Source organism: Arachis ipaensis, chromosome B8 (genome assembly GCF_059453495.1).
Source record: "Arachis ipaensis isolate K30076 ecotype BB chromosome B8, ASM5945349v1, whole genome shotgun sequence".
In the NCBI taxonomy this organism is placed as follows: domain Eukaryota; kingdom Viridiplantae; phylum Streptophyta; class Magnoliopsida; order Fabales; family Fabaceae; genus Arachis; species Arachis ipaensis.
Window position 1 is genome coordinate 115,125,521 of NC_142443.1, and position 26,657 is coordinate 115,152,177.

General features: G+C 32.0%; 1 protein-coding gene and 4 pseudogenes across 1 annotated transcript; 1 reads left to right on the forward strand and 4 right to left on the reverse strand.

Moving 5' to 3' along the window:
• Positions 1 to 1,705: 1,705 nt before the first annotated feature.
• Positions 1,706 to 2,239, reverse strand: LOC107612091 (seed maturation protein). The gene has a single exon (XM_016313918.3). It carries the CDS (start codon positions 2,115 to 2,117, stop codon positions 1,881 to 1,883), a length of 237 nt encoding a protein of 78 aa, XP_016169404.1. The 5' UTR covers positions 2,118 to 2,239; the 3' UTR covers positions 1,706 to 1,880.
• Positions 2,240 to 10,932: 8,693 nt separating this feature from the next.
• LOC107611384 (protein NRT1/ PTR FAMILY 7.3 pseudogene) lies at positions 10,933 to 12,111 on the forward strand (annotated as a pseudogene).
• A 647-nt stretch (positions 12,112 to 12,758) lies between these two features.
• On the reverse strand, positions 12,759 to 15,548 carry LOC107612272 (arginase 1, mitochondrial-like; annotated as a pseudogene).
• Positions 15,549 to 16,053: 505 nt separating this feature from the next.
• On the reverse strand, positions 16,054 to 20,946 carry LOC107612369 (putative tRNA N6-adenosine threonylcarbamoyltransferase, mitochondrial; annotated as a pseudogene).
• A 459-nt stretch (positions 20,947 to 21,405) lies between these two features.
• LOC107611383 (MDIS1-interacting receptor like kinase 2-like) lies at positions 21,406 to 24,397 on the reverse strand (annotated as a pseudogene).
• Positions 24,398 to 26,657: the final 2,260 nt, after the last annotated feature.

Sequence of the window (26,657 nt, forward strand, 5' to 3'; positions counted from 1 at the left end):
CATTCAGAGAGGCCTCCTCAAACCCAAATTGGCAACAAGCAATGCAAGAAGAATTACAGGCACTTGAAAAAGCACACACTTGGGATCTGGTTGATCCTCCTTCTGATCAGGAAGTTGTGGGCAGTAGATGGGTATACAAGATCAAGACTCGCTCTGATGGCTCTATTGACCGTTATAAGGCCCGCTTGGTTGCTCAAGGTTGTACGCAAGAGTATGGTATTGATTATGAAGAGACTTTTGCCCCTGTCGCTCGCCTTACGTCTGTTCGAGCTCTTCTTGCCATTGCCGCGGTTAAAAAATGGTCTCTCAGTCAGATGGATGTGAAGAATGCATTTCTTAATGGGGATTTGAAAAAGACAGTCTATATGAAACCACCTCCGGGATATCCTTGTCCTACTAATAAGGTTTGTCTCCTTCGCAAGGCACTTTATGGACTTAAGCAAGCTCCTCGTGAATGGTTTGACAAGTTTAGCACTACCATATGCAGTCTTGGTTTTACTTCGAGCCCTCATGAGAATGCGCTCTTCATTCGTAAAAGCGAACGTGGAGTTGTTCTTCTACTTTTGTATGTTTATGACATGATAATCACTGGGGATGATGTTGATGGTATCTCTGCTCTCAAGGCCTCACTTCACCATACCTTTGAGATGAAAGATCTTGGTTCTCTCAGCTATTTTCTTGGTCTCGAGGTCATCTCCACCGATGATGGCATCTATCTCTCTCAGGCTAAGTATGCTTCAGATCTTCTTGCTCGTGCTGGGATTACAGATAGTCGCACTGAGTCTACTCCTCTTGAGCCTAATGTTCGATTTACCCCTATGGATGGCACTGTTTTGGATAATCCGACTCTCTATCGACAGTTAGTTGGCGGTCTGGTCTACTTGACTGTCACCCGACCAGACATCGCCTATCCGGTTCATGTACTTAGCCAGTTCTTGTCAGCTCCTCGTACTACTCACTATGCGGCAGTTCTACGCATTCTTCGCTACATCAAACGCACTCTCTTTCATGGTCTTTATTTTTCTGCCCATTCCTCTTTATCTCTTCAGGCTTACTCCGATGCTGATTGGGCTGGTGATCCCACTGATCGTCGTTCTACTACTGGTTACTGTTTGTTTCTTGGCGACGCTCTCATTTCTTGGCGTGCTAAGAAGCAAACGTTCACTGCTCGCTCAAGCACAGAAGCTGAGTACCGTGCCCTCGCTGATACCACTGCTGAAGTTATCTCGGTTCGTTGGCTTCTCGAAGATTTGGGTGCTCCTCAGTCGTCCCCTACTGATGTTTTTTGTGATAATCGCAGTGCTATTCAGATCGCCCATAATGATGTCTTTCATGAACGCACCAAACACATTGAGCTTGATTGTCACTTTGTTCGGCAACGTATCCTTATTGATGCTATTCGTCTCATTGCTGTTGGAACACTAGATCAGACTGCTGATATCTTCATGAAGGCTCATCACCCGACTCGTTTCCGGACTTTGTTATCCAAACTCAAGTTGGTATCCTTAGCTCCCACTTGAGTTTGAGGGGGGATGTTAGAGAATCATTAGCATCAATTAGGATCAATTAGTATCGTCTATATTTATGTAGTATATCTGTATATTAATTATAGGATTCTATGCCTTTATTACTCTGATTCATTTAGCACCTATAAATACCTCTTGTATATTGTACTTTTGACTACAATTCAATAATACACCTTTCATATTATATCTCAGTCTCTTATTTCTAAGACATTAGATTACACCATTATTTATTTTCAACCCTTACATAATTTAAAGTATTTGTTTTCAACCCTTACATAATTTAAAGTGTTTAACTGAATATATCCAGTTGACTAAACCAATTAACTGTCAAGTATACCAATATTCTTAACATGATTAGCCAGTGCCAGTGACTCCAAGGTCTTGCTTGTTGTCATCTTTGCCAGCACCAAAGACAGGACCACCTTTGCCAGCAGGGTCAGAGACCTTCTCCTGCATCTTATCGATCTGAATGTTGCCTTGATCCTCCTTTGAACGCAAGTCGGTCCTCGTTCTATTCTCTCCTCCTTCTACTGACTTATAAACTGTTGCTGTCCTTGCTTCTTTCGGCTGTGCCCCTTGTGCCCCTGACATCCTACCTTCCCTGTTCTCTCCCTTCAATTCCTCTCTTCAATTTTCCACTAGTAATAACCACCAATCACCCTTTCTTTTTCAACCTTTTTTTCGCCCCCACTTGCTATATGTAATTGTGTGATACTACTATATATAATGCAGTGTGTTTGATGAAGCGAGTAAAACGGTGACAAAGTTGCATGTTGGTGGAGCTGCAACCAAATATACCAAGATAAACCACGTGGAATTATACCGCGTATAATAACTTACACGTATATACACAGGTGCCACTTATGCTTTCACCTTCTGCCACGTTTACTATATATATTCTTTCTTTAGTTACTACTTACTAGTCTATATCTATATCTTGTACGCGAATTTAAAAAAAAAAAGAAAAAACAAATTGTAGTTATTATATAGATTAAAAGAGTAATATTATATAATTAATTTAACTAACAAAAATATGTTTTGTATTAAATTTTAAATTTTTAATAATATAAAAATAAAATATTAATTAAATTTTTTAATTAATACTAAAAGTATTTATTTTTTAATATTTTTAATAAAAAATAATATAAATATCTAATTTGACCTTTAAAGAAAAACTAAAGAAAACTTGTATTATTTCTGTATGAGTGTACAATGGTTATAGATTCCATAGTGCCCTCTCATACTTACCCGGGACATCATTTTTAAAAAAAAGTTAATAGTAATAAGTTATTAAGTATGATTTAATTTTTTTTAAATTTATTCAGTATTTAATTTAATATAAATAAAAATTTAGTCTAATTTAAATATTAATGATTTCTAATATTTAAAAAGTAAATAATAATATTAAAAAAATATGAAAAGATATTATTATTAATATTTTTTAATTAAATAAAAATTTTCAATTTCTATAAAGTATATTTTTTTTTGTGAGTGTCCTTCTTGATTCATTTGGTATTAATTTTCTCTGTTTCAACTATTACAACTGAGATTTCTTTTTCAGCTATGAATATTGTGAAGAATAATTCATAAACAAAATAAAAGATAAATTTCTTACTAATTGTCTTTTAATTATATTGAAAAAAAATTGCAGAAAAATTTGGCACAAATTCTATTATCGATGAATTTTATGAAACGAAGAATCGACCACTTCGTTAATAAAAAGTACATATATATTTTTTTGTACTTTAAAATATATTCTCTATCAGTATATTTTTGTAATGTATTTTATATTATATAATTTTTTGCATAACTTTTTAATATTATTATATTATTAGTCTCTTATAATACTATTTCTAAATCCATCCCTGCATATTACAAAATTAGTGTAAGACCCGCACTATTCGCAAGTCAAATGTTAATTTATTGTAAAAATTTGTTGTTATGAATCTATTGATATTAATAGTTGTTACTTTTAAGTAGGAAAGAATCTCGTATATAAAAACCTAAAAAAATCCATTGTAAAGATTCATTCTCTCATTTAGGGAGGGTAAAAAATATTGATGTTTTCCAAGTTTATATTTGTGGATACCACTTAAATGATGATCTATTATGTTTTTGTGTTAAAGTATATTTTGTTGTACTATTTAACGTTATCCCCTCAAAAATAACTTAAATTTTAATACAAATAGTTTAAATTGATCTCACACAGACGATGAATACTTAAAAAAAAAAAAAAAAAGACAATTATATTATTAGACCCCAATTTAAATTACTCTGTTTATGATAAGTGTGTTATTAAGTGATGAGACAACATACAACTGAAAATAATTGTATTGTGTGTATAGTTTTAATATGGAAAAATATAAATAGATAATGAAAATATTAAATAATGTGAATAATGAATATTGGATATTTAATTTATTTGGTATGCAGATACTTATTCTAATATTAAGGTTTAGGAGGTAATTTGAGAATAGAGTATTTTTTATTTTATTGGGTCAATTTTAAAGTCTATTGTTCATATCTATTCTTAATATATAAAAGTAGATGGATAACTTTACCCACATTATTTTTAACACATCTTGCTCTTTCTACTAATACCATGTCAGTAACATCGCTTATTTGGTAAAATTTTAGAATCAACCACTAAATTTTTGCCAAATTAACTATTATTTTCAAATCAACAAAAAATATATAAAAAAAAAAACTAAAAAAATATTGAATTCATATCCCTATATTTATTATGTCTTACCGTTATAAATAATATAATAAATTTATAACCCCAATAATTAATTTATTAATTTCTATAAATAACTCATTAAATGTAATAAGCATCTATATTACAAATGTTATAATAATATTATTAATCATAATAAATTTTAGGTTACAAATATTAAAATTTCATACTATTTGAACTATTTATATAAGTCTCTTATTACTATTACTTCAAATAATATCAAATTTAGCACAAGAAATTTATTTCCAAACTACACAACATCTCAAATTTACTAAATGGAATATCATTCTTTATCAAAGTTTGCATGGTTTATCTATGAAAAATATTAACACTCATAAATGAAGAGAAAGTGAGGAACCACTTTGCTTAGAAATGATTATATTAGATAAAAATGTACAAAACAAACATATTTATTGTATTTTTAAATTAAATTTACGAAAAAATATTTTAATTATTTTTATTTTTTATACTTTTTATATTATTTTATAATACTTTATATATAATTGTATTTTAATATCGTGAAAATTATACTTCTTTCAATAATATACAATTCATTATTTATTTTTTAATAACTTAAAAAAATAAATGTAATCAATTTTTTAATAACCAATACTTATTTTAGGTTCAGAATTCAATTAAAAGTTTCGATCAAAGTGTTACACCAACTTTTGTACTATTTGATGGCGAAGCAAAAAAATTATTGGGCACAACTGCTTTAAATCTAATGGCACTCCAAAAAAGTAATGACATTGAAGCACCACCCCAATTCAAAAATTTGTGCAATCTCACACTTATATTTGAAGTCAAAAGTAAATGATTTTAATCTCAAAGAAAGTTTTTAACAATACACTGTTGCTAAGACATTTGTTCCAACCAAAAATATTAAAAGCTCAACACCCATTACAACAAATAAAACAAGTAATACTCCAACAAAAATTACCAAGGTTGCGAGAACCGGACCGGTCAATAAACCGGTAAATGACTGGTTCACTAGTTTAGTGGTTCGATCGGGATTCAACCAATTCAATTAAATATTAAATAAAATTATTAAAAATTTAATGATTTCTAAATAAAAAAATTTTAATATGAAAATAATTTTTGAGTTATACCTCAACATAAAACTAAAAGGTGTTATACCTCAAGATTAGAGGTTAGTAGTTTTCTTAAAAATATTTACACTGGATACATTAAGATGCTCAATAAAAACACTAATAGAGATAATTTATTCATAATAATTAACACAAAGTTTCTCTATTATTTAGATGTAAATGGTACCAATAAAAATAAAAAAAATCTCCTAAACTACATTCTTAACAATTATCTCATTCTAGACATTTCCATCATATAACAATAGTGGCTTTATGCCAGTCACAGAGAACACAACACAATACAACATATAAGAAGATTAACAAAAGAAAAAATACGCAGTTTAATGCAGAAACATGTCCGCAAATGCTATGATTGATTGAATCGGGTGAGGGATTTGCCATGGCTTAATAAGCGGATCCGAATCCAAAATCTAAAAATCCAAATTACATACAACAATTAAGAATGACAGCAATTCAGAATCCAAAAGATTATATCAATTCATACAACATTTAAAATCCAAAATTATATTCAGTAAAATTCAATATAACAGAATTAAACTTATATGACAAAATTCAATATAGCAAAATTCAAAATCCAAGGTTTCAAAATTGAACTTATATCAAAATCAGAATTACAGAATGATTAATTCATATAATTAACAAAATAAAAAAATTGAAAAACAGAAGAACTCTGCATCAAGCCATCAATTCATATAATTAACAAAATAAAAAATTAACCAGCAACATCCTTTTTGTATTTCCAGCACAACCAAAAGAGCATAAATCAACAAAAGAATAATAGAATGAAGCTTATCAGTTTTCTTATCCGGGATTTCAACTGAAAACTCTTCTTTCAGCATCAAATCAGAGCTAGAACCAGTTGAAGAGCACAAGTATCTCAATTGTATACTGACACATTCATTCCCAACAAAGTACCATCAACAACTCATAATTAGAAGAATTAGAAAAAATTAGCAACCAACAACTCAGAAATCAGAATTAATATAACAAAACAAAACTCAGAAATCAGAATCAATATAACAAACCAAGTTTTTAAGTTTAACTAATTTCACTCAGCAACAAGCCAACAACTAGTAAATTAACTCAGAATTAGAAAAAAATAGCACAAAAATAACTCAGAAAATTACCAATAATTAACAAGAATTAACCCAGAAGTCAGAACAAAACAACAATCCAGCCCTGTTAACAACAATGAACAACGAAGAAAATTAACTTAGAAAACAACTAAATAACCCAGAAAAAAACAACCAACAATCAACATAATTAAATCCAGAAAAATAGCAATTAACTCCCAAAAATGAAAACTGAAGAAGCAGTAGAGGGATTGACGCTTACCAACGGGCAATGGTAACAGTGACTGAGCTACGAGAAAGAGAGAATAGAGACGAAGCAGAAAAATGCCGACGAAAAGCAAACGTGCGTGAGCGACAACGTTGAGTGAGAAGTCCACAACTGAGTTGAAGGTGGCTGCGATAGGGTTTCATGTTTGGAGACGACGACAAAAACAAAAAAATCTGCAACTCAGGGCCGACGACGACAACTAGCTTGACCTTCGAGAGGGCCGAGCAGACCTTCGAGAGGCTGTCACTGTCGGCGGCAACAGTGGCGGGGGCTGGCACGCGTTCTGGAGCTTGAAGGTAGCTGCGATAGGGTTTCGTGTTTGGAGAGAGAACTGAGAAGAGAGCTTCTCTGCCTCTTTGGTTTCTTTTTTTTTAATATATAAAGTAGCGAACCGGGAGGGTAAAAAATCTGTCCGGTTCATACGGTCTACCGATTAACCACCGGTTCATCCGATTTTTCTCCAGTTTTTTGCAGTTCGGTTTTTGGCATCAACCGGACCGGCCATATGACCAGTTTCCGGTTAATCTGGTCGAACCGACCGATCCGGTCCGGTTTTCAGAACAATGAAAATTACTTCTTTAAGACATCATTTTTATTTCTAATTTAAATTATTCATTAATTATAGAAACTAATTTTGCCAACACTAATATCATCAGACGAAAATCTCATATCCATCAAGAGATTAAGGAGAAAGAAAACCATGCAAATTCAAGATACATTCAGAAGTTCATCAACTAAAAGTTTAAAACAAATGTCAAAATCAAACCACTAAATAAAAATATCATTTTGTACAACTCCAACATCCAAATCTTTTGTACTACAAATTATTTTAAATAAAATATCTTTTAAATTTAACTGTAGTTCACATATATTTAATTTAATTCTACAAAATATAACAATTTTTAATATTTATTACATACTATTATTAATTTATCGCCTCGTGCATGGCGCGGGTCTCATCTATCTCTTAATATATAAAAGTAGATGGATAAGTTTACCCACATTACTTTTAAGACAAGTTTCTCCTCCTATTAATGCCATGTCAGCAATATCGCTTACTTGGTGACGGGAAAAAATCGTCGGTAAAGAATTTCACAAAAATAATCGCGTTACAAGTATAGCTCTAAACCGACAATTAAACCTCAATCAAATTTAATTTGTTTGTCACTTAAGCAAACCCAATAAAAATAAACCGAAGTATTTAAATCTCGGGTCGTCTCTCAAAGAATTGCAGCGAAGTGTACTTATAATTGGTTAGGGAAAAGTATATTTTTGGGTTTTGAAATAAGGAACAAGAAAGTTAAATAACAAGAAAATAAATTAATAACTAAGAAAGCTCTTAGCAAGGATTGATAATTAGAAGTCCTATCCTCATCATCCTCATCAATTGTGATGGTAATTGCCTTTTGCTTTCACTTAGTTAACCTCTAACAATGAAGGTAAGTCAAGTGAGTAAAATCAATATAGGTTCACAAGTCCTAATCAAAGACTAGATTTAGTGAAGCCTAAGCCAACTAGCAAGTCTCAATTACCAATCAACAAAAGACTTTTGATAACTCAAGAGTCTCTAAATAATCAATCCAAGTTAAGAACATGAAAATCTAAATTAAAATCCTCCCAAGCATTTTATCAAACACTTGGAAGGCATAAAATAAAAGCATAGAAAAGTAATAAGAGAATATTAAATCTAAACAACTAATTACAAGGAATCAATAACAACAAATGAAAGGAGAAGCAATAAACATAAAATACCTCAAATTGCATTAAAAGGAAAATTGAATCTAACATGAAGAATTCATAAACTAAATTGGCAAAATAAGGAAATCACAAAGGAAAAAGATAACTAAAGTACTAGAATAATAGAATGTAGAAGATAAACTAAATTAAAAAAAAATGAAAATCTGAATTAGAGAAGAAATAAACCTAAGACCTAAAACCTAGAGAGATGAGAGGCCCCTCTCTCTAGAAAACTACATCTAAAACCTAACTAAAGTGAATGAAAGTGTGAATGAATGATTTTCTCCCATCCAGCTCCACTCTGCAGCCTTTGATCCGTATTTTCGGGCTTGAAACTGGGCCAAAAACAGCCCAGAAATTGCCTTCAGCATTTTCTGATATGTGCAGCACGTGGCTCTGTCACGCGTACGCGTCGCCCACGCGTTCGCGTCGCTGAACTTTCGCAAGGTCACGCATATGCGTCATCCACGCGTACGCATCACCTAAATGCATGGAAACTATGGTAAATTGCATATCATTTTGAAGCCTCGGATGTTAGCTTTCCAACGCAACTGGAACCGCCTCATTCGGACCTCTGTAGCTCAAGTTATGATCGATTTAGTACGAAGAGGTCAGGCTTGAGAGCTTAGCAATTCCTTCAATTTCTTGTATTCCTTCCACTTTTGCATGCTTCCTTTCCATCCTCTAAGCCATTCCTGCCCTATAAACTCTTAAAACACTTAACAAACATATCACGGCATCAAATGCTAATAAGAAAGGATTAAAATTAGCAAATTTAAGGCCAAAGAAGCATGTTTTCAATCATAGCACAAAATTAGGAAGGAAAATGTAAAACATACGAATTATATGAATAAGTGTGAGTTTAGTGGATAAAATTCCCTAAATTAAGCACAAGATAAATCCTAAAAATGGAGTTTATCACTTGGCAAAAGTTTAGAATCAATCACTCAATTTTTGCCAAATCAACTATTATTTCCAAATCAGAAAAAAGTAAAATAAAATAACAAAAGAAACTAAAAAATATTAATTTTGTCCAACCAAATTTGTAAACTGTAAAGATATTGAATCCATATCCTTATATTTATTATATCTCTTACCGTTATAAACAATACAATAAATTTATAACCCCAATAATTAATTTTTATAAATAACTCATTAAATGTAATAAACACCTATATTACAAATGTCATAATAATATTATTAATCATAAGAAATTTTACGTTACAAATATTCAAATTTCAAACTATTTGACCTACTTATATAAGTTTCTTATCACTATTCCTTTAAATAATATCAAATTTAGAACAAAAATTTATTTTCGAACTGCACAACATCTCAAACTTACTCAATGGAGCATCATTCTTTGGATAATATCACCAAACAAATAGATAATTAGTTTATCAAAGTTTGCGTAGTTCGTCTATGAAAAACATTAACACACACAAATGAAGAGGAGTCTCTTTGCTTAGAAATGAATATATTAGATGAAAATGAGACAACTATATTTGTAGCACATATAATCAAACACTACAATATCCAACAATAAGGTAACTCTATATATACTTTTCATAATCTCATCTATCAATTATTAATTATTAACCCAATATTTATTTCAGATCAAAGTGCTACAACAATTTTTGTTGGGCACAATTGCTTTAAATCTAATGACACTTTAGAAAAATAATGACATTGAAGAACCACCCCAATTGAAAAATTTGTGCAACCTCACATTTATATTTGAAGTCAAAGTAAATGATTTTAATCTCAAAAAAAGTTGTCAACAATACACTGTTACTAAGACATTTGTTCCAACCAAAACACTGAACCTCAACACCTATTACAATAAATAAAACAGGTAATACTAAAAAAAAAATCACTTATTCAAGACATCATTTTTATTTCTAATTTAAATTATTCATTAATTATAAGAACCAACTTTGCCAACACTAATATCATCAGACGAAGATCACATACCTATCAAGAGGAGAAAGAAAACCATACAAATTCAAGACACATCTTCAGAAGAAGAACATCATGCAAAAATGAAACAAACAACACAATAGAAAGTGCATACAACTCAATAATTCATAAAGAACATGCTTTCACAAGAACCTACGATAGAAAAAAGAAAGCAACAACTCTAAAAATAACCAATAAAGAAAAGCACCACATAAGAAGTCTAAGTCCATCAACTAAAACAAATGCAAAATCAAACCATCAAATAAAAATGTCACTTTGTACAATTCCAACATCCAAATCTTTTGTACTATAAATTATTTTAAATAAAACACCTTTCAAATTTAACTTTAATTTACACATATTTAATTTAATTCTACAAAATATAACAATTTTTAATATTTATTATATACTATCATTAATTTACCATTCCGCGCATCGCGCGAGTCTCATTCTAGTTACTACAAAGGCCGGGAGACAAAAACAGTTCTTTGCATTGCATTTTCCCTTTTGCCATCAGTAATTAATGGCACTTACTACACTCAACATTCTCCTTAAATGTATGATCAGTAAATCCCTCGCCATGTGTCATCTATTGAATGTCCGGTCAACCTTTTAGCCATGCTTAGCCACCTATTGTTGAGTCACCAGAGACCTCACCTTACTTGAATACTAGTTATTGTCCATGTAAATTATTAAAAAGGTAAAAAATAAAATTTATTCTTGATCTAAAACTACTTATATTAAACCAATATTTTGATTGATAAATATATACTTTAGCAAAGAATTTTAATAGAAGTTTGTGTTGTTTCTAATTTATCTATTTTATTTTGAATTGGTGACAAACAGATTTTTTAATTATTCCATCATCGTTTCTACTGAAGAAAACAATTCCTTGCTAAGCAAGGATCAAAATCCAAACTCTTGGTATCTTTGCATTGTGTCACAAGTTGAACAAGTGAAATGTATTTTAAGATTGTTGTCAGTGTGGCTATATATAGTCTTCCCCTGTGCTATCTTCATACAACTATAAGTACTTTCTTTGTTTGTCGAGAAAGGCGCTATGATGGACAGAAGGTTCCTGAATTTTAAATCCCTCCGGCCAACATGACCGCATTCGATAAGTACAAAAATGTTTATTTTGCTGTTTGACATTCTCATAGTACCATTATATGTGAAATTGATGAAAAGAGATCCAAAACATCTTAGCAAGTTTAAAAAGAATTGGCATTGGCTTGGACATTGCAATAGTAGATAGTTGTTGGATTTGTTGAGAGAAAGAGACTTGAACTTGCTAGTCAAAACAATAGTGAAGAGACAAGTTCTTTGAGTATATTTTGGCAAACACCGCAATATCTGCTCATGGAGTCGCATAGGCTTTTGTATACGTTGCACAAATAGAGTTTTCTTATCACAAACACCTGATGGATTTCAAAGTATAGGGATACGGTTGTTGATGTCTTCTTCAACAGTTGGTAGTAATGTTGCCAACATTGTCTTAACAATAGTAATGAAGATTACTTCAGAACATGGACAACCTGGTTGGATTTCACCAAATCTAAACGAGGGTCATTTGGACATGTTTTTCTTCTTGTGTACTTTTTTCACATCCATTAACTTGATTGTATATATTATATGTGCTAGAAAATATAAGAAAACAACATGGGAGAAAAGAGAAGCAAACAATGAGGAAGTTGTAATTTAGGTTGAGATTAGAGTAACAAATTTTTTTTAAGTTATTGGTAGAATAACATGTGAATTAGTTAGGCAAGAAAATATAGCAATGTGCCATGAGACTTCAGCGCTTGTTTACTAGTTTCTTTCTTATAAATAAAAATATGCCCAAGAAAAATGGGGGTAAAAATACCTCAAGGGCCATCTCATTGTAGAGGCAAAAATGTAAGAAGAAAAATGCAACATACCAATATGCCTATTTTAGCACTTTGAACTAATTCTTGTGAATTGATGGAAACATTGTTAACATAGTTAATTTGCACATTTGAAAAAGTTTAAGTAATTAACTTCTTCACTTTAACTTAAGAAGCTTCTTCATTTAAGATTGACTATAGAAAAATAAGGTCTCACAATATTGATATTCTATAAATTTTCAAACATTTAAAAATAGAAATATAAATATGTTTGAAATATGCTAACAATAAAGAAGTGACAATCTATTTATTACATGTTCTGCACAGAACTAACTATATGTATTGTGTGCTGCACACATTTTTTCATAATTAAAGCACAAAAACATGTAAACCCTTTTATGAATGATTTCAATGAAACTAACAAAAAATTCTATGTCACTCTTAGAAGCTATTTAAAGGAATGAGGATTGCATTGAAGATTTAATTATTTTGCAATCTTGGCAGTCAGTTCTCTTACCAACTTAGCAGCTACTATGACATTCATACTGTCAACTGTATCACGTTGCAGATTGAACTCGACCACGTCTGTGGTAACAATGTCACCTTGAAGGTTATGTAGGATGTTGAGAACATCGCAGAAAGAGAGACCTCTCAGTTTGATGTAAGACATTCCAGGAGCAAAAGCAGGATCAAGACAATCCACATCTATTGAGATGTACACCTTTCACACATTCACCAAGTTTCTACAAAATGATAATAGTTTTCAAAACCAAGGAACCACAAATTGCAAAATATCTTGTACAGTTTTTGATGAATAATGTCATTTTGTAGCTTGGAATTCGAAAACATCCATTTGATACAGAAATCCAAAGAAGTTCATTCAATCAACAGTAGTAATCATTTTATGGTAAGGTCTAGAAACACTGCATAAAATATAGTGTATAGTTGTGTGTCTATGTGTGTAAAGTTTTAAGGGGAAAAGAAATAAGAGAAATAAAGGTGGAGAGAGAGAGAGAGAGAGAGAGAGAGAGAGAGAGAGAAGGTTTTCTAAACATTCACGATCTCTTGAAAAAATATTCGCATTTCATATTGCTCAATCCTGAATTTTTTGCCCCTTTCGCGCCCTTCTATTATTATTGATCTTATACCAACCTGAAATAAATTGAGGAATGTATTGCTAAGAATACATGATACATGATGAAAACCATGGAAGAAAATTGAAAATTCACCACCATGGTAAAGAAAAATCAGCCATTAAAATATCATGAAGAAATTAAGTTAGCGACAAAAACAAATTAACAAAATTAGTCTGATGAAGACAGTCGATATAAGTGCTTAAATGAGAAGACAAAAATACGATATGATCATAGAGAATAACAATAAATTATATTTTGGAAATGCATAATCAACTTATAATGTTTGGATACAAATGCTATAAAAATATAGAGTTAAAAGATAAAAACAAATAATTTCCTGCAAGAGTCGCCTAGCATAACCACCCTCCATGATTCGAACAAAAGAAGCAGCATGTGAATACTGAATACTTGTTTCCTTCAAAGCAATGATAGATATCAAGATGTGCATCAAGATAAAGAATATCAACTGGTCCTCCAAGTTTTTCAGAGACGGCTCGAACAACAGGATATGATATTGAGTGATTGCCATCTAAAACTAAGGGTCGTAATGGAGCCTAGAAGAAGGTAGAAAACATGAGAATCAAGCTTCATCTAGTTCATACAACATGATAACTTGTGATAGTAGATCTGATTCTACAAAGCATAATTATTTATTGTTCCAATCTAAGTGAAGTTAGGGGCCACCAAGGAGTTGATCTCATAAATCATGTAAATGGATCCTTCCCTACTTGTGTTCACCTATGTTAGATGATTCATTTTTTCCCTTGATGACAATAATTTTCCAATATGAATGCCATAGTTTAAGACTTATAAGCTAACAGCATGGCAGTTACTTCTGGATTCATACATGAATAGCCCCAGTGAAGTAATTGCAGGGAAAAAAATAGCAAGCATCAATTAGCCTAAATTGCATTCACATTTTACAATTTGGTTAATCAACAAATTTCAATGTGAAATCCTGATGTAAAACAAGTGAGGAAAATCTCTCATTGGATTAAACAAAAAACAAAAGAAAAGGCTCAAGTGCATGTTATACTAAGTTTAAGTTTATTAAATAAGAAAAAAAAATATAATACTGTGATTGTGTTTAGAGCAGAACTTCACAGATCAGTACGTTACCTCTTCCATCACTAGCTTGACAGATTCATTGATGACATTCATCAATCTATCATCATTTACTCCACAGTCTCGGATTTCTCGGATAGGGACATCACCAACGTCAGTAAGCACTTGTGGATCCTCTAATTCCTTTCCTGCAAAGCCAGAACCAAGCCATCACAAGCTCATCATTATCAAACAAAATTTCAGCAAGAAGTGTGAAGGCACTGAGCAGAATGAAAGTGAGTCATATCCCATTAAGAAAATTACTTACAATGACCATTTTAGGTAAGGAATTGTAGAAATGAAGGTTACATTCATGGCGTAAAGAACCAAAAGAAGAGGGAAATCATATATGCCTATGTTGATTGGGAATTCTGAATCCTAACAACATAAAATGTCCAATTTAACAACCTAAGAAATAATATCAACAATTACAAAGTTAAAGGAGAGGTTTGCATTCTTGAGTATTTCTACTACCAAGATTTCATGCAAAAAAAGATTTACAATTTGAAGATGCATTTATGATGCAAAATTTAGGCTGGGCGAAAGAAAACCCTTCTAGAAGACTTCTATCATCTGTGAAAAAACCAACACTTACCTCCTTCGGTTGAAGAGTTTGTGCTACCACACCAAATGGCTTCCCTAATGCGAGGAGGTGCAAATGCAGGCCTTTGAAGGAATGACGAATTATGTCCCAAAGGAACTCCAAGAAGAGATGGACATGCTATAGCCCCTCCTAGAGCACGCATGAGTTCTCCCTGGAGAAGAAGCAAAGCAACTTTCTATTTAAATTACCTTCTTGTAAAGCTTATAATGAAAATCACCTATGTAAAACATAGCATCATGTAACAAAAAGACAACACTGAAAATCACAGATAAAAGTAAAGATGGCATGCCTTAAGCTTTGCTCTTTCGCGAATAAGTATAAGGCAAGCTTCTATCACACGGTTTTAACCTTTCTCTAGCATGGAAGTAGATACATTTGAAGCATTTAGTCTCTGCAAGTAACGGATGCCTTTACGTGCTATATTTGACATGCTGCATTGAAATCCCAAAACAATGGATATTTATAATTAGAGGCCAGAAAATTCTATCCATAAAGATAATGATCTGAGTTTGCTGACATAAAGAAAGAGCATGGCTGAAATTTCCCTTACTTTTTAAGAATGTAGTCAAAACTATTATCACTTACATGAACTTGGTAGATGACAAACTTCAGTACACACAACTCTTTTGACATAAACCATAGGAATAATCAACAATAAACATGAATCACATAGAAAGCTAAAATTAAGATGTCAAGAACATATGTAGGCATTATCAACAACAACATCAAGAATGGTTTAAGATCACAGGAAAAGAAAAACAAAACATAACAACATAGTCCAATAAAAAAGCTAAAGTGATTAATCCAACGAATTACTATACATGTACTATGCATCAGACTCGACACATTATGTGTTTTAGTACATTTTAGCCCATCAAAAACAGTGCAGCAAAGCTTCATGAAGAGGCTGAAGCAACATGAACGTACATGCAATGTCACTGCCATGATGATGCTTGAATTATAGACGTAAGAGATGGATGAAGACGAGCCCTTTTATTGAGCGTGGTTCACTTCTTCCATCAGCATATTCTTCCCCTAGCGACCACCTCGACCGCAAATCATACTGAAATGAATCACAGTTGAAAGAATCAGTGACTGATAAAACAATCATAAAATGTAGTAACAGATAAAATTTCTGACACTTTCAATGTTAACTTGTTACTATTACCTCATTAACATCTACGAGGTTCATTTAAATACAGTCTAGATCCTTACATTTGCTTAGTAGGACAAAGAATGAATTAAACATAGAATATAATAAGATAAAGGCAGCGAAAGCAACTCAAATTTGCAATCCATGAGAGCAGATAAACAGATCACTAAGAAATAAATTCAACATTTTATATGAGCTGGGTTACAATAATTGATCATGTTGATTCTGCAAAATACCATTAACTATAATCTTTCCCCCTAAATGAATCATAGCATCCAAATCCATTGAGTCATGATAGGAAAGCAAATTGTTTAGATAAGAAATACACCACGAAGTTTTCTGATTCTTCTGCAGGTGGAGGAGGGTCATATCTTCCCATGCGAAAGTGCTTAATGCCAGTCCAAGCTACCATTACTGTAAAATCCGAGAGATTAGTAAATAATTAGCGAATAAATTAACTATTAATAAAGAAAATTATAAAATGAAATTTTGAAGTTTAACATGATAGAGAAAATTAAAACGAGAATTTTGACACTAATTTCAAAGAATTTGGTCCAAGATTGGGCCGAATCGATTGAACCGAGCCCGCAATGGGCCCAAGGCCCAACCTATCAGCCCAACCACATATAAGAAGAGCCAATTCTCTTCTTCCCTTCAGCCAAGAACGCTGAAGCAATGCATGGTGAGGGAAAAGAAAGACAAACCCTAACACCATAAATCAAACCTCTATAACTTCTCGCTTCGAGCTCCGATTGTCGCACCGTTTACGGCCACGCGACCACCGCATCGAGTTCTACGAATCTATCGAAACAATTTCATAGGTAAGCCACACTCTCACTCCAGTTTCTCGACCCCTTGAATTTCGAAATTCAAGAGTATCCATGTTGAGATTTCGTTGATTTTGGTACTCTAGGTTTGATTTAGCTTGCGGGGCTTGCTGGGCTTGGTTCGTTTAGTCTGCGAGTACGGTAAGGATCATTAACCCTAGTCAATTCATTGAATTAGTGTATGGGTATTGAATTTTGTATATGGATATGTGAATTTAGGTATATATATAGTAAGTCGATATATGTTAATGTTGTTGATGTAAAATGATGAAATTAGGTTGAAATTGTGTAATAAAGAAGTATGGTTAAAGGTGGTGTGATATTAACAATTTAGTGCGGTGTTGGTGTGCTTTGATATATTGTAGAGTTGATTGTTGGTATAGAAGTTTGGTTTTGAGTTTGGTTTTAATGAAAATTGAGGGTTTGAAGGTTTTTATGTAAAAACTAATTTTTGGCCGAACTTTTGCGAGCCAAAACTTAGCTTCTAGATCACCAAATTATTTTAAATTTATTTCATGTGAAAATTGGGTCATTGAAGTTTACATCGTTTGAAGAACGGATGAAAAATATTTTAACACGAAAACGTTATGCACGTCGGAAGTTTAGAGTGCAAAGCTGAAAATTCTGCAGCATTGCTATTCTGCATAACTTGCGTACGTAACCATTGCACGCGACGCAACCAACCTATTCGGGTTTGGTACCTCGTGTACGCGAGCAGGGTACTTGCGTACGCGAGCATAGAAAATTGTACACCCACGCGTACGCGTGACCTTTCAGAAATGCACTCCCACGCGTGACCCCTGTTTCAGCAAAGTAAATTTTGTGTTTCTAAACCAATCTTCTAACCTTCAAAAACTTTATAACCCTCATTTAAAGCCTGGTAGTTGGTTTTTAGGCTGTAGAGTGTGAGTAAACTTATTGGAGGAATTAGTTTGATGTTGAGGGAGATTGTAAAGTGGTGATTTGTTATTGAAGAACGCTAGAAATATTGAATGTAAGAATAATGATAAATTATTAAGATTGAACGAATGTATGTTTGAAATACCTAGGTAGTAGCAAGGATGGTGGTTCGTCCCGCTTGCTCCAGGTCAATACTTGAGCTTTGATAATAATGAAGATTGATTAAGACTGAATGAATATATGTTTTGGATACCTGGGCAGTAGCAAGGATTGTGCCTCATCCTGCTTGCTCCAGGTCAATAATATTGATGCCTGGGTAGTAGCAATAGTAGTGGATCATTCCACTTGCTCCAGGTTGAGCTTCTAAACACCCGTCTGGGTAGTAGCTACAGTAGTGGTTATTCCACTGGCTCTGGGTTAAACGGGTAGTAGCAAGGGGGTTGTAGCTCAAACCCACTTGCTCTAAATGGGTGTTTCAGTCCATGGTTATCTACCAGGACGTGTCGGGTTGGCTATATAACCAACAGATGATATCATCAGCCATAGGACAGGCATACATCACATGTATTTTGTTTGTTTTTTTTGCTATGCATTATTTGGGAATGCCTAACTGAATATATTATGTTATTTGTTATATTAGCTACTTGCATTACTTGTCTCCTACCTACGCTTGCAATTGTCTGTTTTTCTGTCTTTGCAAACTCACTGGAAATGAAGGAATGGAGGAATGATGGATAGGTTTAGTGTTAAGACTAAGTTTAAGCTAGGTTTAGAATTCCCTAGATGACCACCTTTTTTATGGTTTTGTTTTAGTGCCTTAAGCTTTATACTCTGAGTGTTAGCGTTCCAGGATTGCCTCTGGCATTCCCATGACCTTATATCTTATGTGTGTGGCACCTTTACCATGCTGGGAAGCTCCGATTCTCATTCCATACTGTGTTGTTTTTCAGCAGGTCGAGAGGCACCTCGATAGGCGTCTAGAGTTTCTGCGGCGATGTGGTTTACTTTGGGCTTTTCTTTTTGTTATATATATATATATATATATATATATATATATATATGTATGTATGTATAGTTTCTCCTCTTGTGTATAAGAATGCTTTGTTTATGGAGAACTAGGGTTTATGTATTCTCATTTTGGGACTTGGGGCTATATATATATATTCTCCGGCCAGCCTTGGCTTCGCAGGCTGAGTTAGGAGCTTGTTATTTTGTACCATTGATCCTTTACTCTTATCTTTTGTATAACTATGTTAGTGAACTTTAGATTTCTTCGTACGCAAGTAACCACGTTTTCTGAGTGTTGCGCTTTTTATTTTGCGATTTTGTTTTATCTATTTTTCAAGGCTCTTCGTATACTGTATTCTTTCCAATATTATTATGTGTATATTTTATTTTTAGAGGTCGTAATACCATATCACCTCTGTTTTACGGCTTAAGCATAAAGCTCTGTGTGGTCACCTGTTCAAGAAAAAGCTTAAAATAAATAAATTAAGGCTATATTTCATGCATCAACAAAAGATAACAACCTAATTTGCTTTCTTGAGAACTTTGACTACTTACAACTAATAGCAACTCAAAAACTATATTATTACCGTTGTCAGTACAAAGTCGGGGAGGAGGGCATACAAGCTGCAAGCCATTCTTATTCATAACCATATCAAGCCGAGATTGAACATAATGATTTGATGCAATGCCACCAGAGATAACATGCAATAGATGAAATAAAATAGAAAGTCATTTAGATTTTTTGATGTAAAATAAATAGAAAAGAAAAGATTGATGTCATTTGAAAGAAAGAAACTACTCAGACTTCAAACTACCAGGTGTCTTATAAAAGGTTTCATCTTCAATGCCCACTGGATTGTACGTTCACACCTTTCCTCAAGATGTAACACTGTAATTCGCTGACCACATGTAAAAATAAGACATCAATTAGACACAAATTAAAGATGATCAAGATAGAGCAGATGCAGTAATTTTAACTAAGTCATTATCTAGACCTGATACGGAAGACAAGTCTTGCATGACATAATGTACAAAACCTACAAAAACATAACTAACCTGAAAAGCAGCAGCAATATCATCCCGAGCCAATCAATCTTCCTTACTTGCAGAAGAAATAGGGATCTTGGCATCACTGCAAAAAAAGCCCATAGCCCATATCCTCATATGTACGTAATAATAAATTGAAAGATGTTTGCATAATTTATCACTACTACACAAGAATACTTTTTGCAACATGCAATATCACTGTTTTATTATCTGATTACATGGAACTAACACTAACAGAATGTGGAAATCAATCTTTTATTTATTTATTTATTGATAAAAGAAGAATATCAGCAAGGCAAAGAGAAAATACACAAGTATATGGGAGAACAGGAGATCCTCCTTACATGAGCAAAGCCAAACAAAAGTAAAGCTATAAAGGATAGATTATTCAGCTTCTATTAGGTTTATGAGTTATGACCTAGCTCCACCCATTATTTTTATCAAAAAAAAAATATAATAAAAATAGCAAAAATACTTACGTACATCTTTTTGGATTCGATTGCCAACCTTGGGTTTTTAGACCAGCATAGGAGAAGTTGCAATCTTTGTGCTGCTTCATTGGAACCTAAATTAGAAATAGGAGTGAACTTAGAATCTACACTAGAAGTATAACAACCACCATAGTCATGTTAGATGGAAAAATCAAGAAGGGTAGGATATAATATTCTAAGAATACTTACTAAAAAGCTTAAAGATTTGGCATTCTCCTCCTTAGCAAGCTCATCTATAGCAGGACCACCGCTTCTCTTCAAATTCAGTCCAAGCCATTTGGCTGTCTTGTCATATGCTTCACCAATTGCATCATCTATTGTTGTTCAAAGTTGCACATATTGTCCAAGATCATGAGCTAGAATGAGCAGATTATGTCCCCCTACAGAATAGTATATTGCCATCATCATCATCATCAAAGATAGCCACATGTAATAGTCAGCAGTGACACCATCAAATCATATGTTTGTTATGAGTATGAATGATTTAAAAATATTTTGTATTATTGATTATTCTAATTATAAAAGACATTAAAATCTATCAAAAATTAAAAATAAATAAAAAAGGATGGAAAGAATGACCAAGATGTTAACAAAGGATGTAAGCTAAATAAAAATTGAACTAAAAAGAAAACTCAAGAATATTATGAGAAAATTGGATAAATCAAAGGAAATACATGGTAAGCCTTAACCCTATCCTTAACCTCACGCATATGGTAATGAGTTAATGATTATATGCTCATTGTATTTAGCGAAGCATTAAAGTTCTAAATAGGAAAAAAAAATCACTTTAATAACAACAATTTCTTACCTTATTCATCTTCTAATCAACAATTATTTTCACTATTGCTATCTCTTCGGAGATTATGCTATCAATTGATGAATTGTAATATTTGCGAAAGGCAACGACAGTGACTGTTTAGAAGTAGAAAGCTCGTGCCCCACTTCCTGCATTGATGGTCTTGACTTTGGATTAGAACACAAGCATGTTAATACCAGTGTTACTATATGAACTATATCTTGAGTTTCTTTTTGACTTAACGGTAAACGGATGTGTAGATCCAAGAGATCTTTTATCACTATGTTTTTGTTAGAAGAGTCATCTAGCAAAGATGAGATTAACTCTCTTGGGTGCCTTCTCATTAAAGTTTCCAATGCCACCACTCCAAAACTATAGACGTCACACTTTTTTGTCACAATCATTGTATAAGCCAACTCTGCACAATGAATATAGAATAATCTCAATGAAATTAATTTCATATATTCAAGAATTGATAAATTTATTTACTAAAAGCATCAAAAGATTTTTTAAGAAAACTTCACCTGGTGCAAGGTGGGATGTTCCAACTTGTAATATCTAATTTGAAGAATTAGGATCCAAAGTCTGAGACAACAGCATGCAACTCTGAGTTCAACAAAATGTTGTTGCTTGTTACATCTTTGTGAACTATTGGTAGAAAACAATCATGATGCATGTAAGACAATGCATTAGCTGTTCCTCTAATGATATCCACCCTCTTGATCCAACGTATCTCTTTAGCTTCTTCATCATCCATGTTCAACGCATAAAATAAGCTTCCTCTTTCCATGTATTTGTATACCAAAAACTTGCACCAATGGTGGATACAAAATCTATAGAGCTTGACAATGTTTCTATGACGGGTTTGTGACAACATCTTTATCTCGTTTCGGAAGCTCTTGTCAAAAGATGGATTTTGTGACTCCCTTCGGTGAAGTTTCTTCAATGCAACAATTTTGCCATTTAGAAGCTGTGCTCTGTACACACAGCCATAAGTACCAGTTCATATGCAATATCTGATATAAAAGTCCTGTGTTGCTTCGATGATGTCTTCAAATGCAATTTTACCATCATAGTTCCATGTGGAAAACAAGTCTCCATTCTTTTCTGAAATGGGTTCAACCTTAACCTTCTTGGTGCATCGAATAAAACAAAATATACTTACAAAAATGACAAGGAGGAAGAAACAACTGATAGGAAGAGCAATTATACCTAGGTGCCTTGGTTTTTTGGGTATTTTAATATTGAACGGAAGTGTTGACAGACATTGGAGTATTACCAATAATTGATTTTGCATAAAAAATCTTGTAGCCTTTGGACACTCAAAAAAGTTGAATGACAAATTTATATGAGATATGGTTACAAGTTCTATAGGTAAACTCCCTGTGAGATTATTTTAGTTAAGATCCAAACTTGATAAAAAAAAGATTTTGTCCTAGGAATATAAGGACCATCTTTAATGGACAAAAAGGGTACACTACGACTAAGAATATTGTGGCTCATGTCAAGTTTCTTAATATAACCGATTTTTGAGGGAATTATTACTCAAGTCAACTTTCCTAAAACTGATACAGTTTAGCATGGGAGATGGGATCAATCTGTCTAATTTGTTATTAGATAAATTTACATCGCAAAGAGAATAAAAAATTCCTATCTCTAATGGTATGTTTCCACCCAATTGATTGTTAGAAAGATGGAGTGAAGTCAAGCTCGTGAACTGAAATAGTTTAGGTGTATAACACCAGATATCATATTATGAGAAAGATTCAAGATGCGCAGGTTGATCAAATTCTGACATTCTGCAGGAATGGAACCATTTATTTGATTGAATTCTATGTATAACTCTTGTAAAGACACTAATGCTCCTATTTCAAGAGGGATTTGACCACAAAGAGAGTTAGCTGAAAGATTTAGAACCTGTAATTGTTCTAAATTTTGTAACTCTCCTAGTATATGTCCTTCAATTTGATTTGACGTAAGCTTGAGATATGTCAAATTCTTTAATCATGCCAAGGTAAATGGAATTGACCTGTTGAGTGAATTGTATGAAAGAGACAATAATGCAAGTTAACTCAAATTTCCTATTTGTAGCGGTATGAGACTCTCAATTTGATTTGAATTTAAGACGAGATATATCAAGTTCTTTAATTGACCCAAAGCAGAAGGAATTGTGCCTGTGAGTGAATTATTTGCAAGAGACAATACTTTTAACATGTTAAAAAGTTGAAACGGTATAAAACCTCTAATTTGGTTGGAATCAATGATGAGAAAAGTCAAATTCTTTAATTGATGAAGGAATTGAGCATATCAACAAATTATCACTAAGCTATAGTCGTCTTAAGCTGTAGTATCACACCATAAAATTTAAAAACTAAAAAAATACTAATTGAATTACGTCCCAGTAATTAGTAAAGATAGCTATAATAAGATATAACCACTTAATAGTGATCAAATCCTCATATATCTCGAAAAATCTTTACTCTTGCAAATTGAAAAATAACTACTGGTAGCTGCTACTCACCCGCTGCCACAAAACCTTGATCCGATCCACCATCTCTCCAAGAACAGCAACATTAAACTTTAAGCTGCAAAGAAAATGCAAATTATTTAGAATATAAAAAATTGTTTATATAAACATATTAAGTTCTAAGTAAGGGTTTGTCATCCTTCACATATTTCTTCTCGCCTTCTACACCGGTCATAACTCCAGCAACGTCTAAAATAAATATCAAATAGAATATTGTGCATAAATCACCCGTCTTAGTGATATTTTGTCGTAAAAACAAAAGAAAAATCAACTTATATACTTGTTATGAACCATATACTTACCAACCTATAACCTAAAAGGGACCAGCTTAATACTATTTAACGGTTTTGCATCACAAAAAGAGGGTACGACAGTAATCCTTGCTTGAAAAAATAATCGAAAATGATGTGATGTTGTGCGGTACAACCCGCAGTTGTTACTAACTCCAAAGTATGAAAAACATACACAGTTTTCTCCGATATCAATGATTCGAGCACAGATATCAGATCCTTACCTACAAAAATATGCATAGCTGTTTTCTAGTTTTTCACAAAGCAAAATATTTTATTATTCACTCTCTACACATAGTAAGAATAAAGTCCAATTAAATAAACAAATAAAATTTACATAAAATATTTTTTTAACAAAAATAACTGAATAAATTAAAAAATTGATATTACGTTCAATTAATTAGAATGTTTATTTTATTAAATTCTACCTAAAGTGATATTGCTAGTGACTATGTAAAGTAAAAATAAACTCAATATTCAAAAGCAAAAAAAAATAATAATAACACAAAAAAACAACAAATTGAATCAAAATTAAAAACTATACATCTCGAAACAAAAAAAGACTAACATAGCAGGGTACAACTATTTTAAATCACGTAAGGGTGAACATTAGGGAGATGACTACCAAGACTAAGGTACATTTTGAAAGTAATCGTGGACAACTCAATGAAAAGGAAATTTTAAATTTAATGAGCGTTGTTATTCAAATAAGGACCTCAACTATAAATAAAATCAAACCTCATTTCAGCATATTTCATTGGTCTATATTGTGTACAAGACCAAAAATAACACAAGCTGGAAAAAAGAGGTCACATAAATGAAATTGAGAAAAAATTAAACTAATCTATCATACCTAAATGTCTAACTAATTTAAGTGTATGACCACTATATAATAAATACATGTGAAGTTTAAGAATAACCATATCCAAGTTAACTCTACTTTCAATAATCTATTTTTAATATATAAAAGTAGATGGATAAGTTTACTCACATTACTTTTAAGACATTTTTCTCCTCCTACTAATGTCATGTCAGCAACATTGCTTACTTGCCAATACTTTAGAATCAACCACTTAATTTTTGCCAAATCAACTATTATTTCCAAATCAACAAAAAAAAAATATACAAAAAATATTAAAAAATACCGGTAAAAATATATGGAACCTACAATAATTAGATATTAATAGTCTAACCAATAACCTACAAAAACATTAAATCTATATCCATATATTTATTATATCTTACCGTTATAAATAATACAATAAATTTATAATCCCAATAATTAATTTATTAATTTCTAGAAATAACCCATTAAATATAATAAACACCCATATTACAAATGTCATAATAATATTATTAATCATAATAAATTTTATGTTACAAATATTCGAATTCCATACTATTTGAACTACTTCTATAAGTCTCTTATCACTATTTCTTCAAATAACATTAAATTTAGCACAAAAAATTTATTTTTGAACTACACAATATCTCAAACTTACTCAATAGAGATTCATTCTTTGGACAATATCACCAAACAAGAAGACAATTGGTTTATCAAAGTTCGCGTGGTTCGTCTATGAGAAACATTAACACCCACAAATTAAAAGGAGCCTCTTTGCTTAGAAATAATTATATTAGATGAAAATATACAAAATAAATATATTTATTGTATTTTAAAATTGATTATATTAGATGAAAAAGTACAAAACAAACATATTTATTGTATTTTTAAATTGAATTTACGAAAAAATACTTTAATTATTTTTGCTTCTTATACTTTTTATATTGTTTTATAATACTTTATATATAATTGTATTTTGATATCGTTAAAATTATACTTCTTTCTATATGCTATGCATTGTTCCTTTTCTAATAACCCCTTACTGAGAACCCTTTCGAGAATGATGTTCTCACTTTTCTACAGACTTCTCTTTTCAGAACGGACGAGGAAGCTGATGAAATTTTTTTGATAAGTCCTTAGCTGTACTATTTCTATTTGTACATATATTCGTCATAATTTTTCCTCGCCTTTGTCATTATAATTTTGTAAGAGGGATATGAGCTGTATCATATGTATGTATCTAACATTTGTCTGTGTATAGGTAAATGTTGTCATTAATAATTGTAAATGTCATTGAAAAACTGCATGTACTAAGTAAAGAAGAACAAGTAGATGTTAAAGGAAAATCCACAAAAATACGAAGAATGGAATTGATACTTAAAAAGTAAAAAAATATACAAACAATTCATTATTTATTTACATATATAGTTATTAACAAAATACTAATAATTTTAGGAATATCGTGTTGAAAGTCACGTTGTGGAGATCCAACATCCAAATCTTTTACATTATAAATTATTTTAAATAAAACACCTTTCAAATTTACTTTAGTTTACACATATTTAATTTAATTCTACAAAACAAAACAATTTTAAATATTTATTATATACTATCATTAATTTACCGGCCCGCGCATCGCACAGGTCTCATTCTAGT

Coding starts and splice junctions, on each gene's coding strand:
- LOC107612091 (XM_016313918.3), bottom strand. CDS start 2,117: ATGTCAGGGGCACAAGGGGCACAGCCGAAAGAAGCAAGGACAGCAACA.